We start from the raw sequence: 18,148 nt of genomic DNA on the forward strand, positions 1-18,148 counted from the left end.
TTACAAAGCTGAAGTAATCTTAGACTAACTGCTGTGCTTGGAAGTCCAAGCACAGTGGTGGCTGAGAATATTTTTCATGAATTCTACCCTCTTGTATTTTTAGGCAAGGTTTACATATTTGTGTCCAAATGTCTATCTATCCCACTGAGATGAGACTACAGTATCACCTTCTGGCACCTCTATCTAAATGATGTCCTTATGGGTAAAGTAATAAACCAAAGCCATTGCAGGGAAACATTATAAGAACAATTCTGCCTATATACTTTGCGATTGCAATTAGATAAAATTAAACCAGCAGGATTTTCTCTCCCTAGAGCAAATGGACCATTTAACATCCTCCTTCAACAAACAGAAGATACATAGAGATCTCCATATGCGTAACTTGTTTCAAAAAGCCAAAAAACTTCCCCAGGGATATTGACTTTGGAGATCTGAGGACAGATGATCTGTGCTTCCTTCTGTGTAATGTGTTACCTTAATCAGAGTAAATAAATGAAGCAAACCATCCCCTGGCAATAGTAAACAAATTACAGCAGGCTGGTTTGCGTCACAAAAATCTACGCCTTTCATAGCTGCTCACACCACAGTCATAATAATTCCCCTTAGTTTTATGGCTAAGAAGAATTTCCTACTGGGATTTGCTAGTTCTTCTCGTCAGCAAAAAAGGTAAGAAATAATAACATAGATCCTAAAATACAATAATTGCTATCTCCACCTGTAACCCCCCCCCCCCCCCCCCATGTTCTGAGGTGCTGTGAAGGAGCTCTCCTGAACAATGTAGGACAGGGCCATCTGTCGGGGATGCTTTGATTTAAATTTCCTGCATGGCAGGGGGTTGGACTGGATGTCCCTTGCAGTCTCTTCCAACTCTATGATTCTATGATTCTAGGGATTGGTAGACTGTGGTGTTGATGGGCTGTAGTTCCAAATAACCCTTGTCAATATAGTGCTGAAGTCTGTTGGAAAATGCACTCCAAAGCATCTAAAGTCCCACAAGGCATCTATCTCTGATGCAGACTGAAAAACATGGGGTGGTTGGAGACTGGGAAAATTGCCTCAACCCAGACTTGGCTTAAAAAGTCTGATGGCACCAGATCCCATCTTATTTGAAGCTAAGCAGGGTCAGCATTGGTTAGTATTTAGAAGGGGGAGTATTTAGAAGGGGGAGATTGCCAGCAAATCCCAGGTGGCGTAGGCTATAATTCAGAAAAAGGAACTGGCAAAACCACCTCTGAATATTCCTTGCCCAAGAAAAAACAATGACATTCATGGAGTTGCTATAGGTCAACAGGTGACTTGAAGGCCCATACACACAGAGAGAGATGGTTCCTAAGATGTGTTAATTTAGGCTGAAATAATTTCCTCAAAGGACAGTCCTCTTGAATTCTATGTCATTTGTTTCTGATATGCATGTGGAAGGAAATTCTCCTGCCCTTTCCTTCCCACAAAAGGAGGCTATGGCTCATTCCACATTTGGTGCCTCCCACCTCCAATAAGATGTGAGTGGCCAGCTACAGCCATGAGTATTAATGCATGTGCCCTCAGATATTATTTGACAACAACATCAGCTTTGGCAAACATGCCTTAATCAATGGTGATGGATAAAGGCAGCTAAATTCCAACTATATCTGGAGGGCCACACATTTGGCATTCCTGAACTACATGGTAAAGAAGGGGACTGAAATCTTTCTTTCTGAAAATATTCTTAACTTACCTTAGACACCAAAGGCAATGTTTTTGCAATTGCATTATTATAGCATTTCATCACTGTGGGAATACTCTAGCAGCATGGACATTTGCCCAGTAGTAAAACTTTTACTCCAGTTATAGGACAGAATATCCTCCTGTTAACTTTTGGAATTAGAGACCAGGGAGAGAAGGATATTCTAGGACACATCTTCTGTTAGATGCTTTGGTTGAACCCTCAGCAGGGTACCATTTCACTATCCCTGCACACAAGTTCTATCCATCACTTTTGTCACCAGCAGTTTCAAGATCATAAAAATAATACTGGAGTTTGCTTTCCTAAATAAACAAAGGCCTGTTACAGACTGCCAAAATAAAGCTGCTTCGGGTCTCTTTGGAGGTATGCTGTTTAAACGATGCAAGCATCCTAAGAATCAAGAAGCCACACCAAAGCTGCCCTCCAGTGCTTAGGAATGGAGTGTGGCTTTTGCGCGACCTCCGGACTCTTAGGACCCATGTATCATGGCAATCTTTAGTGATGCTGCCACGCATGATTTGCCTTGCAGAAGTTCAATAGTGCATTCCTGCTGACTTTGTCTGGTCACTGGATAAGCGTGAGGAAATTGAGATCTGCCATGATTCTGGAGTACTACTCTTTCGTGGCAATGCTACTCTCTCTCTCTCTCTCTCTCTCTCTCTCTCTCTCTCTCCCCCTCCCCCCTCTCTCTCTCTCTCTCACACACACACATCCACTCCTCCCTTCCTCCTCCTTTCCCTTTCCATGCTTCCTTTCCAAAGGGTCCTCCATCCATCCTCCTCTCACAAGCATCCAAGTGGCTTCCCCAGGGAATGGAGGGGTTTAGGGTGCTAACAGCACTCCAATTCCCAACTGGGACCAAAGGTGCAGGAGGTAAGAATGTTATCTGTCCAAGCCACAGAATAGTAGAGGGAGAGGGCCCATGTGATAAGGCCCCAAGTAAACATGCATAGGATTGCAGTGTATGTCTAGTAATAGTTTTTGTTAAGACCAACCAATTTTGGCTTTGGAATTTCTTTTTTCCATCATGGTCTGACATGCATCCTGATCCTCACCCTTTTTAAAAAACTGAATTGTGTAATTTGAAGAAGAACGTACATGTGCTCTGACCACATCTCTCCTGTGTTGGCATCCTTTCACTGGCTCCCTCTCCCCTTCCGCATTCAGTATAAGCTCCTGCTGTCGACATTTAAAGCCCTCCATGGACTGGCCCCTCCTTACTTATCAGACCTTCTTTCTCCTCACCTTCCCACCAGGGCCCTCCGTTCTGGTAGTCAAGGGCTCCTGTCTCAGCCCAGGATTTCCTCTGCCCCATCCCGGATTAGCCCCTTTTAACTTGCTGCCCCTCACTCCTGGAACCTTCTTCCCCCACAAGCAAGAGCCATCACTTCTTTAACTAGCTTCAAAACGGAGTTGAAAACCATCCTGTTCCGAGAAGCCTTCCCAGGCATTGCATAATTGTTGCTTACCATCTGATGTTCTTTTAGTGCCTGTTTATCAAACCATTTCCTGTATAGCTATGTATTGTATATGTATTATCCTACTTGAGAGTATGTATTTTCCCTGGATGAAGATTAACCTTCCATTTTGAAGCCAAGCCCTCCCTCCAGTCCATCTGCCTTGGTCCAGGCCTCGGAGGTAGAGAGGAACTGCTGGACCTCTTACCCTTTCCCTCCACCACTCCCTTCTCTTTCTGTGTCATGTCTTTTTAGATTGTAAGCCCGAGGGCAGGGAACCGTCCAATTAAAAAGACTGTATGTACAGCGCTGTGTAAATTTACAGCGCTTTATAAATAAAGGTTAATAATATTAATAATAATAATAACATGAAAACATGATTGCTGTTTTACAGTATTTTATTAGGTTCTAACAGATGCTATCACACAATACTGCTTTATGTGCCAAAGTATCTGGTTCAGCTAAGATACATAATTCTTTGAGCTACTGTTTATCTATCATTCTTACCACTCAGTTCATGGCAAAATTCAGTTGAACAAACCCTTCCTTTCCAGCAAAAATCTCTCAAATAGCCATATTCTCCTCACATATTCTCCTCCTTTTTCTTTTCTTTTTTTAAAACATCTTTATTCGAAAAGAAAAAATTATACATATAATACTTATTTAAAAATCCATACATCCATACAACATTCTAACATTCATCCATACAACAATCCATATACAACATCATCCAATATATATTGGATACTAAACATTATCAGATACTAGTAACAAAATTTTGTAGAGACAATAAAGGTAAATGGTAAAGGTTTTCCCTTGACATGAATGTCAATGTGTGTGTGTGGGGGGGGGGTGTTCATCTCTATTTCTAAACCAAGAAGCCGGTGTTGTCAGAGGACTACTCTGGTGGTTATCGAGCCAGCATGACTGCACCAAATGCTGTTACCTTTTCACTTAAGTGGTACCTATTTATCTACTTGCATTTGTATGCTTTTGAACCGCCAGGTTGGTAGAAGCTGGAACTAGTGACGGGAGCTCACCCCAAAATGCAGCATTCAGGCCTTGAACTGGCAACCTTCTGATTTTCCAATCATCAGAATTGCCATCTTAACCACTAAGCCACCACATATATACAATGTGTGTGTGTGTGTGTGTACAGTGGACCCTTGTTATACGCTGAGGTTTGATTCCAAGATTCCCCCATCTATAACAAAATCCGTGTATGCTCAAGTCCCATTAAATATAATGGTATAGCAAAATCGTGTCCCTTATAAAAAATGGAAAATCAAGGTTTGGTATCTGAAATTTACACTTTTTTTGAACATTTTCAAACCGTGTATGCTTAAATCCGTGTATAAGAAGGGCCAACTGTATATACATACTGTGTGTGTGAGTGTGTGTGTATTTGTGTGTGTATATTGTATATATACAGTGGCTCCTTGGAGCTCGCAGGGATCCATTCCAGAGCGCCCTGTGAGTTCCAGATCTCGTGCATATTCAAGCCCCATAAGCTTGAATGGGGCATGGGTGCGCACTCCATTAAGTTTAATGGCGACTGCCCCTCCACGGATTTTCAAGTCCGTGGATTTCAAGTCCGCAGACTTGGAAGGGTGACTGTATACATATATACACCATCCAGCCTCTGCTTAAAGATCTCCAAGGAGGGAGACTCCACTCCACTCCACTGTGGAACAGCCCTTACTGTCAGGAAGTTCCTCCTAATGTTGAGGTGGAATCTCTTTTCCTGGAACTTGCATCCATTGTTCTGGGCACTGTTCTCTGGAGCAGCAGAAAACAAGCTTGCTCCCTCCTTAATGTGACATCTCTTCAAGTATTTAAACAAGGCTATTATATCACCTCTTAACCTTCTCTTCTCCAAGCTAAACATTCTCAGCTCCCTAAGTCATTCCTTGTTGAAAGGGCATGGTTTCAAGCAAAGCCTTTGATCGTGTAGACCATGAAAAATTATAAGTCATTCTTAAAGAAATAGATGTGCCACATTTGATTGGCCTGTTGCATAACCTGTGCTCAGGACAAGAGACTACTATTAGGACAGAACACGGAACAACAGAATGGTTTCCAAGTGGCAAGTCATTCGGCAATGATACCATACTATCAGAAGAAAATAGCAAAGACTTAGAATGATTACTGAAAAAGGTCAAGAAAGAAAGTGCAAAGGCATGTTTACAGTTGAACACTATGAAAACAAAAACAATGTCCACAGATGATTTATACAACTTTAAAGCAGACAATGAAGATTTTGAAATAGTTCAAGATTGTTCATGCCATGGCCCAGTCATTAATCAGAATGGACACAGGAGTCAAGAAATCAGAAAGATTAGCACTTGAAAGCGCAGCTATGAAGGAAATACTGTATATACTCATGTTGAGAAATTTTAGTCAAAATATCAACCCCCAAAACTAGGTTTGACTTATCCATGGCTCAATGTAGATACTGTATCTTAACTCTTGTGAGTTAAGGTGAGAGCTTATTCTATCATGGGAGAACCTAACAGAAGTACCGACCCCCTTCACTCTCTCAGTACTTCTTTCAGGGGGAGCACCAAAGATTCACTGCAATTTTCTGCCCAGGCATTTAAAAAGACTAGAGGTGTAACCATGGCATAGAGAGTAGGGGAGGGTTGGAGCTTATTTTAAGTTAGCCCAGGATGATCTAAGCTCTCAATTTTCACCACTCTACTCAGAATATGAGATGGTTCCTGTTTTGGCAGGAGTTAATACTGTACATTAATATTTATCCCAAAAAAAAAAAAAAAAAAAGAGAAAGAAAGAAAAAGGAATCATCTGAGTACAGTGGCAAAGGGTCTTTTTGAATGCCTATGTTCTACCCTTGACTTATCCTCAGGTCCTATCAAAATCCATAATTTTGGCCTCAAAACCTGCCCTTGTTTTATACGTGAGGTCAACTTACACATATATGATAGACAATATCCCCAAGTGAAAAGATTGAATTCCAAAGTCATAATTGTCCATGCTATGTCATTGCATTTCTGATTTCTATATATGGTTGTGAAAGCTGGACATAGAAGAAATCTGATAGGAGGTTAGTCAACTTATTTGAAATGTGATGCTAGAGAAGAGTTCTACACATACCGTGGATTGTAAAAAAGACAAATAAATGGGTTCTGGAGCAAATCAAGCCTGAACTCTGTCTAGAAACCAAGATGACTAAACTGAGACTGTCTTACTTGGACATATGAGAAGACATGACTCACTAAAACAGGTAATACTGCTTGGTAAGGTAAAAAGCAGTAGAAAAAGAGAAAGCCCATATTCCAGGCGGAAAGATTCAGTCCCTGAATCTGCAAGACTTGAACAGAGCTTTTGATGATAGGGTGACCTGGAAGTCTCTCATTCATACAGTTGCCATAAGTCAAAGTCAACTTGACAATGCTTAACAATAAAATTTTCTTTTTTTAAAAAAAAAAATTCTTAATGCAACATATTACCTTACATACCAACCAATTATTCACATCCTATCTCAAAACTGTGATCAACTATTAATCACTCATATACATACATAATATTTCCTTTATAGATTGCTTTTATATATTGGCCCCTGCTTGAGGCCTCTCACCCACCCCTGGAATGGTGTTTCCTTATAACAATAAAATCCTCTTATGGCTTCTTTTTGCACCTTCTCTTTTGAGAGTGTGGGGGAAATGCAAAAGTTGTGACTACAGTAGGCACAATGGGGTTTTCCTAACTGTGGCTTAAGTAACATTCATAGGCCCTTTAGTTTGCTTTGAGGATGTATTCATGTATTTCCAAAAATATGCCTTAAAATGTTGCCAAATTAGAGTGCAGTCTGTTAGATTCTTAATTGGCATAGGAACAAAGCACAAAGTACAAAGTACAAAGCACAAAGTACAAAGCACAAACTATTTGTGATTGTTGTTGTTGTTAAAGTTTATTTATAAAGTACTGTAAATTGTTATGGGACCACAAGTTGACACAAAGGCATAACAACCTTATCCTATGGTATTCTTTGGCTGAACTGAATTTCACACTCTGGTCTCCTGCAATTCTAGCCCAACACTCAAACTATGCTTCCCCCACCTCTCTCTCTATATATACTTTATATACTCATGTATAAGTCTAGAAATTTTAGTCAAAAATTTGACCCCAAAAAACAGAATCAACTTATCCACAGGTCAACGTAAGTGCTGTCCTTTAACTCTTATATTAAAAAATGAACCATCCCCTGGTGAAAGACAATGGTGTAATCTGTCCTGGAAGCAGTGCCCCCCTCTCTACTCTTTCATCTATCCAACCTTTAGTGTGACCTACTGGAATTTTGTAAGTTCTTTGGCACTGTTTCCACTTGCTTCATCCTTTAGAGCCTTCATTAAGCCCCCCTAAATTTTACCCTTGACTTTTTCATGGGTCATATCGAAATCCATAATCCAAAACCTGCCCTCAATTTATACATGAGGTCAACTTATAGTTGAGTATCTACAGTATACCCTGAAAAACTAAACTAAAACAAAAACAAGCATGGGACTACTGGGTAGCTATAGTCTGTACAGTATTCTCATCTAACTATACAATTCCTTTCTAAGTAAAAGATGATAGTAGTGTACCTACCGACTGTTTTATCACTCTAACATGAGCAACAGATACCTGATTAAATCTCTTTGATGATGTTCCTTATCATTTAAAAAATGTCTGACAGAATGAAAGCATTAATATCACCTCCTCAAGGCTGGAACAGCCAGGTGAGTGGATTATCAGAGTCTTCTCTTCTTCAATTTGCTCTCAGGCTGTTAAAGTGCACACCCTTTTGTGTGTTCAGTGGTTTCACTATAATGCTGGCCTTTCTGGATAAAACTAAAAGATAACTATATTTAATGTGATTTGGACTTTTGTTGCTAGTCCATGCTTTCATATTCTTTAATCAGAGCTTGGAGAAATTACATCTTTGGACCACAACTCCCAGAATCCCACAGTCTTTATTACAGGACTACCTAAAAAATATCCCCACTATCCCCACACTGGCCCAGGGACTGACCCAGGTCAGGACAGTGGGTTATCAGAGTGATAACCATGGGCCAAGTGTGTGGTGCCCAGGCAGGATACCACATTCTTGGCCCATGGTATCATGCCCATTTGCTCTGGCCCACTGACAATCATATGAAAATAGCAAGAGTAATGGGTATGGAGTACAATTGATATTTTGCATTTTGATTACCTGTATTTACAAATGCAATCTTCTCTGGAAATGAATGTTAATTAAAATACTTTATTGTGTTTCGATAAACATGGGTTAGAGGCAACATGTCCAAAATCTTCCAAGCGGCATACCCCCACACCTAGACTTTACCTTAACTCCAGATGTGAAGATGTGTCTACTTATTGCCATCACGTCAACTTTGATTTATGGAAACCCTATGACTGAAAAACCTACAGTGCCCTCAATCATCAACTGCCCTGCTGAGGTATTACAAACTCAAGGTTATGGTTCCTTATTTAAATCAACCCATCTGTTATCTACTGCCTTCCACTTTAGAAGTCTTCTCCAATGAATCACAACATCTTATGATATGCTGAAAGTACGACAACCTCAGTTTAGTTACCTTTGGCATGGTACAGAGTGCCAAAAAGAAGCGCCAGGGAGGCACCTCTCTTTGCTCTGCAGCAGCACCGCAGCAACCAAATTGTGTGATGCTGCTGCACAGCAAAAAAGGAATGCCCAGAAGCGGCTCCTTTTTGCGGTGCAGTTGTGCTGCCACAAACCACCAGAGACGGTGTGATGGCATCGCAGCAGCGCAGCGCTGTTTGGACTCTGTGCTGCTGCGATGTCATAGCTGTGCACACCGTGTAGATGGTGCTGTGCAGCTGCGACATCTTCGTCACATGCTAAGGTTGCGGGTCGTGTGCACGCACCAACCCTAACATGTCGCCATGACACCACAAAGGGCCCGTCTGTCCAGGGCCTTAGTTTCCACTGAGAGTTCAGGCTTGGTTTGCTGTAAGACTCATTCATTTGATTTTTAGCAGTCCATTGTATCCATAAAATTCTCTTCTAGCACAACACTTCAAATTAGTTGATTTTCTTCCTCCCAGTTTTCTTCACTGTTCAGCTTTCATAGCCATACACAAAAATCAGAAATACTATGGATGATTGTGACGCTGGTATTTAATTATGCCTTTATACTTGAGCACCTTATCTAGTTTCTTCACAACTGTCTTTCCAAAGCTTAGCCTTCTTCTGATTTCTTGACTACGATGTTCATTTTGGTTAATGAGAGAGAGCCAAGGCATAGGATTTTTTAAACTATTTCAGTGTTTTCATTATTCACTTTAAAGTTATGTAAATCTGTGATCATTATTTTTGTCTTAATATTCAAATGTAACCCTGCTTTTGCACTTTCTTCATTAACTTTCTCCAGTAGTCGTTCCAGGTCTTTGCCATTTTCTGCATGTAGTATGATGTCATGTGCATATTTTAAATTGTTGATGTTCATTTCTCCAACTTTCATGCCTGCTTCCTCTGACTCTAATCCTGCTTTCCATGTGACATGTTTTGCATGTTTTGCATGTAAATTAAACAGAATGATAAAACACAGCCTTGTCTGACCTCCTTGCCAATGAGAAACCACTCTGTTGCTCCATATTGTATCCTGACAATGGCCTCGTAGATTATATATCAGGATAATCAGATGTTATGATAATCTCACTTCTTTCAGAGTAAACCATATGTTATGATGATTTATACAGTCAAGGCACTCTACTATAACCTATAAAGCACAGGTTGAATTTCTTCTGATATTCTTTGTTGTGTTCCATTATCCAACATATTTTTGTGATATAATCTCTAATTATGTACATTAACTAAATGTTTGGAGCACCAAAATTAAATAGAGATATCTTTTCAAATATTCAGTCTGATACAATTTAATAACCCCATTAAAACAGAGAAAAGACATCTTTGGTGTTTTCTTTCTATAAATGTCATTTTTTCTAATCCAACTGTGCTATACCATGTCCAACTTTCCATCTCCTGCAATAGGCAAGATGGGTTTCTCATATTTTAACCAATCTAGGGTTTAAACTGCACTGCAGAGATAATGCAGTTTGACACCACTTTAACTGCCATGGCTCAATGCTATGGAATCCTGGGATTTGCAGCTTGTTGTGGCACTAGAGTTCTCTGACAGAGAAGGCTAATGAAATCAGTTTAAAACAATAAATAATTACAAAAGTGTTGTGGCCTGTGTGCTGCGCCCATAACCCTCAAATGACGCGCAGTGTCCACCACGACCACCTGCAGAGTTCAACCACGTCAACAGGACGCCAAGAAGAAGGAATCTGTGAAGATGTCTTCAACTAATAATGACTCTTACAAGTCTTCACTCTAAACGAGGGCTTTAATCTTCTTTTGCAGTATTTACAACATAGATATACACAGTGCATTGGACATCCGTCTCTAATACACACTATTTACACCAACCAACAATAACACAACCTCTGAGGCAGGCACATTAACACACAACCATCTCACTGCCTCTCAGTAACAGACACAGCCCACTCTCAGTGACAGTTGAGAACTGACAGTTGACAGTTGCATCAACATTCCGATGATGCCCTGTTTGAATGCTGCCACATTAGCTGCCACTGGAGCTCCAAATTATCTGCACAACGGCTCCCCCTAGTGGCCACACCTATGTCATTTCCTGACAAAAAGTTCTAAAAGATTAAAATGTATTAAATGGTTTCTCAATTTAAAAACAGTTTCTCAATTTAAATTCTCAATTGAAAAACAGACAATTTAAAAACAGTTAAAAAGAATTTTGAATCATATACAGCCTAGATAAAATCAGTTTGCACCTAAGGCTTTAATAAAAGGCCAGATTTTAATTTGGCACCAAAATAATTCCAATGTTAGTGTTAACTGGGCCACCTCTGCTTATACAGTTTGCTGGGTGAATCTAGATAGACTTCAAGGGATTGGATTTTCTTTGACATTTACATTTTATGAATAAGCACAAATGGCCCACTGATATCACTGTGGGCCCTTTCACACATTTATAACACTGTGATTCCACTTTAACTGCCATGATTTCATCCTATAGAATCCTTGGAGTTGAACTTTAGAGGGGGTTAGTGAAGCAACTGTGACATTGATTTGCTTGCCCCTGATGCATTCAATGGGAAATGCCCTCTACTCATTCAGTGTTGGAAGCTTGAGAAAGAGTGCCTGGCCAGGGCCAACATTATGCTTGGGCCAGGCTGGATCTTCATTTTGCATGCCTTGCATTTCACCCAGCTGTTAACTCCACATATACTGTTTAAGTAATGGGAGTTCATAATACCAGTTTCAGGGCCAGTTTAAAATCTCCTCTATACTGGGGACATGATTGCAGGCTGGGAGGTCTATGGACTATGGAAATCCACATTTACTCCCACCTTGGCTAAGACTACCACCACCTCACACACAGCTCCATCCCCAAGAATACAGTTCTGACTTTGGGAAGGAAGACATCATAGAAATCTCTATGGTGGGTGGAAGGTGCTAAGAGCAGGAATATGAGATTGGATCTTCCTCTCTGGGACTTCAAAGATGTCTACAGCTTTAGAGGGGGGTATCTTCCCATGGCTCCTATATGCTGTACCCATGTTCACAGGTTTTCTAACCTATTTCAGTTTTAAAAAAATCTGTTAGAGGAAAAATGCATCAATGGCTTTAGTCACTAGCGAATAGTATTACGGCCTCTGGTATAAAGCATATTTATACACTGAGAGTGGGACAGAATGTAATAGGATCCAGAAAGATGCAAATCATGTCCCTTGCACTAGATTTTCAAAGGGCAATTTAGATCACAGGACATGATTTGTATCTTTTTATATCCTAGTACACTCATGAAGATAAAGGTAAAGGTTTTCCCTTGACATGAATGTCTAGTTTTAACCCACTATAGGGGGTGGTGCTCATCGGCGTTTCTAAGCCAAAGAGCCAGCGTTGTCTGAGGACTACTCTGGTGGTCATGTGGCCAGCATGACTGCACTGAATGTTGTTAGCTTCCCATTGAAGTAGTACCTATTTATCTACCTGCATTTGCATGCTTTCGAACTGCTAGGCTGGCACATTCACACAACTATATATAATACATTTTATACTTGAGGCCTTGATAGCACTTGGGATTGCATCTGACAAAGTAAGTGTATATCTATGAAAATTCATGCTAAAATAAAAATCATTTAGTCTTAAAAGTGTTACCACTTTTCTTTTCTTTTTTTCCTCTCCTCTCTTCTTTCTTTTTATGCTACAGGAGATTAACATGACTACTTTTTTAAAAAAAAAATGTTTGTGACCAGATGGAACTATGTGAACAGAAAAACTAGACAAGAAAAGCAGTTAGGCCAAATTTAGGAAGTGGATATTTTGTGTTTTATACCAGATGCTGTGTATATAAACAGATCATTTCCAAAGATTGCTTACTTGTCCTGTGTGTGGCTTCATTAAAGTAAAGCTTCTATAAGTAGTACTCTTGTGTACCTTAATATCTGGTGGTGCGTCCATCTCAAGAATAAAGAATCATGTTCATCACACCAAGATATATAAACATGTGAACAGAGAGATATAATTTAGTAGGAATACCTACCCAAAATTGCAACAACTTCATCATCCTGGATGACTTCCAAAGATCCTGAGACCACAAAGCAAAGATTGTCCACACTCTCTCCAGCATGGTAAATGAGATCCCCAGGAGCACAGTGCACAGTCTGAAATTCCATGGCAAGAGCTCGCAAACACCCATCACTAGCTAGCCTGAAGGCAGGGTGCTCTTTAAAAACTTTCCGATTCAGATGAACACAGATATCTGCTCTCATATCCTTGGGGCAGATCTGTAAAACCTAAAACAACATTACCAGATTAGGTCTCGGTCTGCAAGGCATCTGAACATTTTAAATCCCCTTTGCATCTCTGCATTCAAAGTACAAACAGGTTTTGTGTAAATCTTTTGTAGTTTTTTCTAATTATTCACATAAAATTTAACACCAGAGTTTATGTTTACTTGTATTTAGTGTTTCTAAGCCCATGTTTTTTATTTTATACAAAAACATGAATGTCACTGCTCTTATGTTCTTGTACAAAAAGTAAAACTGGGATCAGACTTACGTAGTAGTTATGAAAACTACTACACATATAATAAGCAATAGCTATGTAAAACACGAAAGAACACATTGACAGTAAATTCAGTGAGACTCAACAGAAATAAAAACAAATATAAAAAAGACACAAGTGTTGCATAAACAACACTAACAAAAACAAGATTATACCCATTTTAGCCTTTCAGCCCTCCTCAGTTTTCTCAAAACAGTTTCATTCTTAACTAGAACAAATACTAAAACCAGCTTCTAAAATGCAATCGTTTATTATGCTTGAGAGAACCAAGGTTTTGGAAGTTATCTGTTGGCTATCCCATTGTAGTCATATGGTCTTGAAACCTATAGCTAACTAGATCTTGGCTTTCCTTTATAGAACTGATTTCCATGGGATTAATTTCTGTTTAGTTGCTCCCTTCCCCCAACTCACTTTTAGCAGACATACAGGTGGCATGATGGAATATGTTCACCTGATGCAATCTGATTTCCAAAAAATAAAACACTCTTTACTTATTTCACTCATTTGCTTCTGAATTTGGAATCTGTTCTGTCCTAACTATGCTGTGTAGATACCCTTGTAATGTAAAGCCAATTATATTTTGGTTTCATAGAATAAACTGAAAGATCTCCAAATGCCTAGAGACCAGGTAGAGAATAATTAAGATCAATAATAACCGGTGGATGCTTTTATCACGGCAGTTTTGGAGATGATTGCAACAGGGAATTGCCAAAGACTGCAAGGGTTGGAGATAGATGGAAGAACAATAACAAAACTCTGATTAACCCTGAACCTCCTACACCATACTCTCAATATTATTTTTAAAGGCTCTTCAATATTAAGGTGCTACTAAAGTTTTACAAGCTCAGAATTAAAACAGTAATTCTCTGTTAGTTACTCAACTTCTATGATAATATTTAAAGGTTTTTAAAGGTTGAAAAAGCAATAAAACGTCATATACTTAAATGGGCATATTTAATGAAGTGTGTACAGATACTTTAACTATTTCAAACATTCAGAAGTGTCCCAGTAGAAGAGATGTTGCCAAAAAAAATTTCACTCAACACATATGCAAATAGTATGCACATTATGTTCACAACATACTTCTGAATTGTAGAATTAAGTTACCTTTTAAAAGTAATTCACTCCTATAACCTGTAGAGGATTGAGAGTGACTAGTTATGCTATTCTTTGCCTCTGATGAGTGGGTATAATTAAGGTTTGTAAGAGAACAGGTAGTAAATGTACTTTAAGAGTAACTGGAAGATTTTACTTGTTACACACCCACCCTCCCTTAATCATTATTCATAAGCAAACTACTGCATGGATTAGTATTGTTTGCACCAATGGAACACATCCCACCACCCATACACTGCACTTGAAACTTCACAATGAATTTTCATCTCCATCAGTTCATATACTTCTTTTTTATTCTGGTGCAAACACAAGACAAATTGTCATCTTTTTTCAATATTGAGGGGAAAGTTACACCAACTCCAGAATGGCATGTGGGAGCCAGTCGCAACTTGCAAAGGTTTATTGGATATAGCAGATTTCATGCTCACCTCCAGCCTGCTGCTGCTTAGCCCTGAAACATCCATTTTCTTTTATTACTGCTAGCAACAGAGCTGCAGATTTTTTAATAATCATAACTGGAATATCTGAAACTAATATTCTCCACTATAACAGAGAGACATAATTAACCCATCCAGTCCTGCCCTACATTAAAGGGGTGCTCTTATATGCTCTCGTAAAATTAAGAATGAGCATCTTCAATTAGCTTTACTCATTCCCCCTTCCAATCAGTTTTCCCTCAATGTTTTGTTCTTCAGATTACAAGGGACTCTTCATACAACAGAATCACAGCACTGCTATTCCACTTTAATTATTATTCCACATGGTCCCACCATATGAAATTCTGGAAATTGCAATTTTGGGAGCAGCATTTAGAATTCTGAACTAGAGTATTCCAGTGTAAATTACAAACTGCAAAATTCCATAGTATGGGGTCATGTCAGATAAAGAAAAATAATAGCACTGTAATTCTATAGTGTGAATAAGTGTCAACTACCTTTTTAACTGATCTTTCTTGATCTTTATTGATCTGGGAACCTCATTTTGGTTGAAGAGTGGAGTAAACTTCACATGAGCTTCATATTGCTGTTTCATATTGCTATTTGCTTCATTTGTTGTTGTTGTTGTTGTTGTTGTTGTGTGCCTTCAAGTAGTTTCTGACTTATGGCAACCCTAAAATGAACCCTATCATGGCATTTTCTTGGCAACATTTGTTTAGAGGAAGTTTGCTATTGCCATTTCCTGAGGCTGAGAGAGTGTGACTTGCCCAGGGTCACCCATTGGGTTTCCGTGGCTGAGTGGTGAATCAAATCCTGGTATCCAGAGTCATAGTCCAACCACTAAACCAGGATGGCACTCATATGCTGGCTTCATATGAACAAACAAAAACACTAAGTTGGAAGTGTTAGGTACCTGTAAGCCAAATGAATGGATCAGGTTCGTTTTAATAGCTTGAGTCCACATGTCAAGAACTATAGCTGCAAAATTATTACTTTAAAAACAAATACTTAACTTGGATCCAGTTCTTCGAATTTCTCTGTGCACTGTATACCCCATCAAGTAGGTGAAAATAAAATTGTAGTGATAGCAGAGGCAGGGGATAAATTCACCTTCAACATACTTGCTTAGAGGGGTGTATGACATTACACACACCAATACTAGCAGCAATGCAGAGATGTCAAGGCTGTACATGATTTATTCATTTGGCAATGTTTGTGAAGCTGTGTATGCATGGAAAATCAGTGAAGCTTGAGAACTGAACTTCAGAATTTATGATCTGGTATTCAATCTTTTATTTGTTATCCTTTCCTATCAGCACTAAAGAGTTTCCCCAATGCCAACTGACAGGTTCCACTGCATGCGACACAAATGTGTCAGTTACTGAAATCTACCAAAATAGATCTTCTTCATATTCTAATAAGTAAAGATTTTTCATATTATTAAGTCAATTCATCATAGTGAAAGTACACCAAATGCCTGAACTGCATTTTTTATAAAAGCCTAAAAAGTCCCCATCTTTGGACCAACAGATATAAGAATTCATTTATTCTTTCAAATATTTAAATTCTACCTTTCCTCATTAAAGAACTCCCAAGGCAGCTAATGAACAAGATTTGAACAACCTTTTCTTTTAAAAAAAATAACAACATGGGTTAAAGGAAACTTATGATACAGTTGAAGTCAAGACGACACGTTTGATATATAAGGAATTTAGACATTTTACTTTTTGGACTCCAGCTCCCAGAATTCCCCAGATATAATATGGGGAAGGAATCACTCTGTGGATATAATAGGCAGACTATGGCGGGTTACAAACGGCCCTCAAGGGGCCGTTTTCCCGCCGCCGCCATTCGCTGCGCAGGGAAGCCCCAGCTGTCAGACCGCGAAGCTTCCCTGCGCAGCAAAAAAGGAGCAGCGAAATGCCGCTCCTTTTTTGAACGCGGAAGTGGCGCCGCGAGGGGTGGAGTGCGCCCTCGCGACGTCACTTCCGCCGCGACACGTCTGGACGCACAGCGTCCAGTACGTCAGCATGGCGGCGCCCATGTGGATGGGCACCGCAAAAAAGTACGCGCTCTGCGCGTACTGGGAGGAAGGGCCGTCAGGAAGGTAAGAACCTTCCTAACCCTAATACGGCCCTTCCTAACCCTAGTACGCGCAGAGCGCGTACTTTATGGCGGTTTGTAACCCGCCCAAGTATGTTGCCCTCAACTTTTATAGAGGATAGGAAGAATAAAAATGCTAAGTTGTATTTTGATATAAAGCAAACATGGGCAACTACAGTGGGTTGTCGGTGGGCACTTTCTGCCCCTTTCACACTATAAAACACTATGAATCCTCTTAACTGCCATGATTTCATCACATGAAAGCAATAGAGCTCTCTGGCCGAGAACACTAAATACTGCAACCTAATACTGTAAGCTGTATTTCAGAGCAAGGAACAGGCAAAATTTGCCTAAGAAAACTCGATGAAATTCATGGAGTTGCCATAAGTCAACAATGGCTCCGATATTACATTTATACATTTACAGCACTATAGAAATAAACAATTATTATTATTATTATTATTATTATTATTATTATTATTATTATTAATTATTATTATTATTTGTCAGTTCTTTTAATACCCTTGGATGTAGTTCATCTGGTCCTGGTGACTTATATTCATTTAGATCAACAAGGTATTCCTCTACTATCTCTTTAGTTATTCTGTGCTGAAATTCCCTGTTCTGTCCTCTACTCTATTATCCTCAGGTTGAGCACTCTTTGCGTTTTCTGAGAAGACTGAGGCAAAGAAGGTGTTGAGTAATTCTGCCTTTTCTCTGTCCCCTATTAACATTTTGCTATCTTCCCTACCGTTTGCTGCAGACAGACCCAAAAAGCCCTTTTTGTTGTTCTTAACCTCTCTAGCAAGCCTGAGTTCATTCTGCGCTTTAGCTTTTCTAACTTTACATCTACACATGCTATTTCTTTGAATTCCTCTTTGGTGATTTCCCCATTTTTCCATTTCTTATACATGTTCCATTTAAAACTTAGCTCAGTTGAAAGTTCCTTAGTCATCCATCCAGGTTTCTTCAGACACCTCCCATTTTTCTTCCTCATTGTAACTGTTTGAAACTGTGCCTTCAGTATCTCCCTTTTGAGAAACTCCCATCCGTCTTGAACTCCCTTCTCGTTCAGTATTCCTGACCATGGGATCACCCCCAGTATTTCTCTAAGTTTACTAAAATCAGCTTTCCTAAAGTCTAGAATGCTTGTCTGACTATG

General features: G+C 39.5%; 1 protein-coding gene across 2 annotated transcripts in view; it reads right to left on the minus strand.

The window, feature by feature from the left end:
* The window catches only part of KCNH1 (potassium voltage-gated channel subfamily H member 1), a 358,490-nt gene that overhangs the window by 154,666 nt on the left and 185,676 nt on the right, over positions 1 to 18,148 (minus strand). For both annotated transcript variants that reach the window (XR_006101185.1, XM_042444296.1), the window contains exon 9: positions 12,807 to 13,059. Coding sequence is in view for 1 of the 2 variants with exons in the window: in XM_042444296.1 (XP_042300230.1) it covers positions 12,807 to 13,059 (253 nt within the window). In the remaining variant the exon portion in view is untranslated. The remainder of the gene's footprint in view (positions 1 to 12,806; positions 13,060 to 18,148) is intronic.

The sequence above is a fragment of the Sceloporus undulatus genome, chromosome 1, assembly GCF_019175285.1.
Source record: "Sceloporus undulatus isolate JIND9_A2432 ecotype Alabama chromosome 1, SceUnd_v1.1, whole genome shotgun sequence".
NCBI classification, from domain to species: Eukaryota; Metazoa; Chordata; class Lepidosauria; order Squamata; family Phrynosomatidae; genus Sceloporus; species Sceloporus undulatus.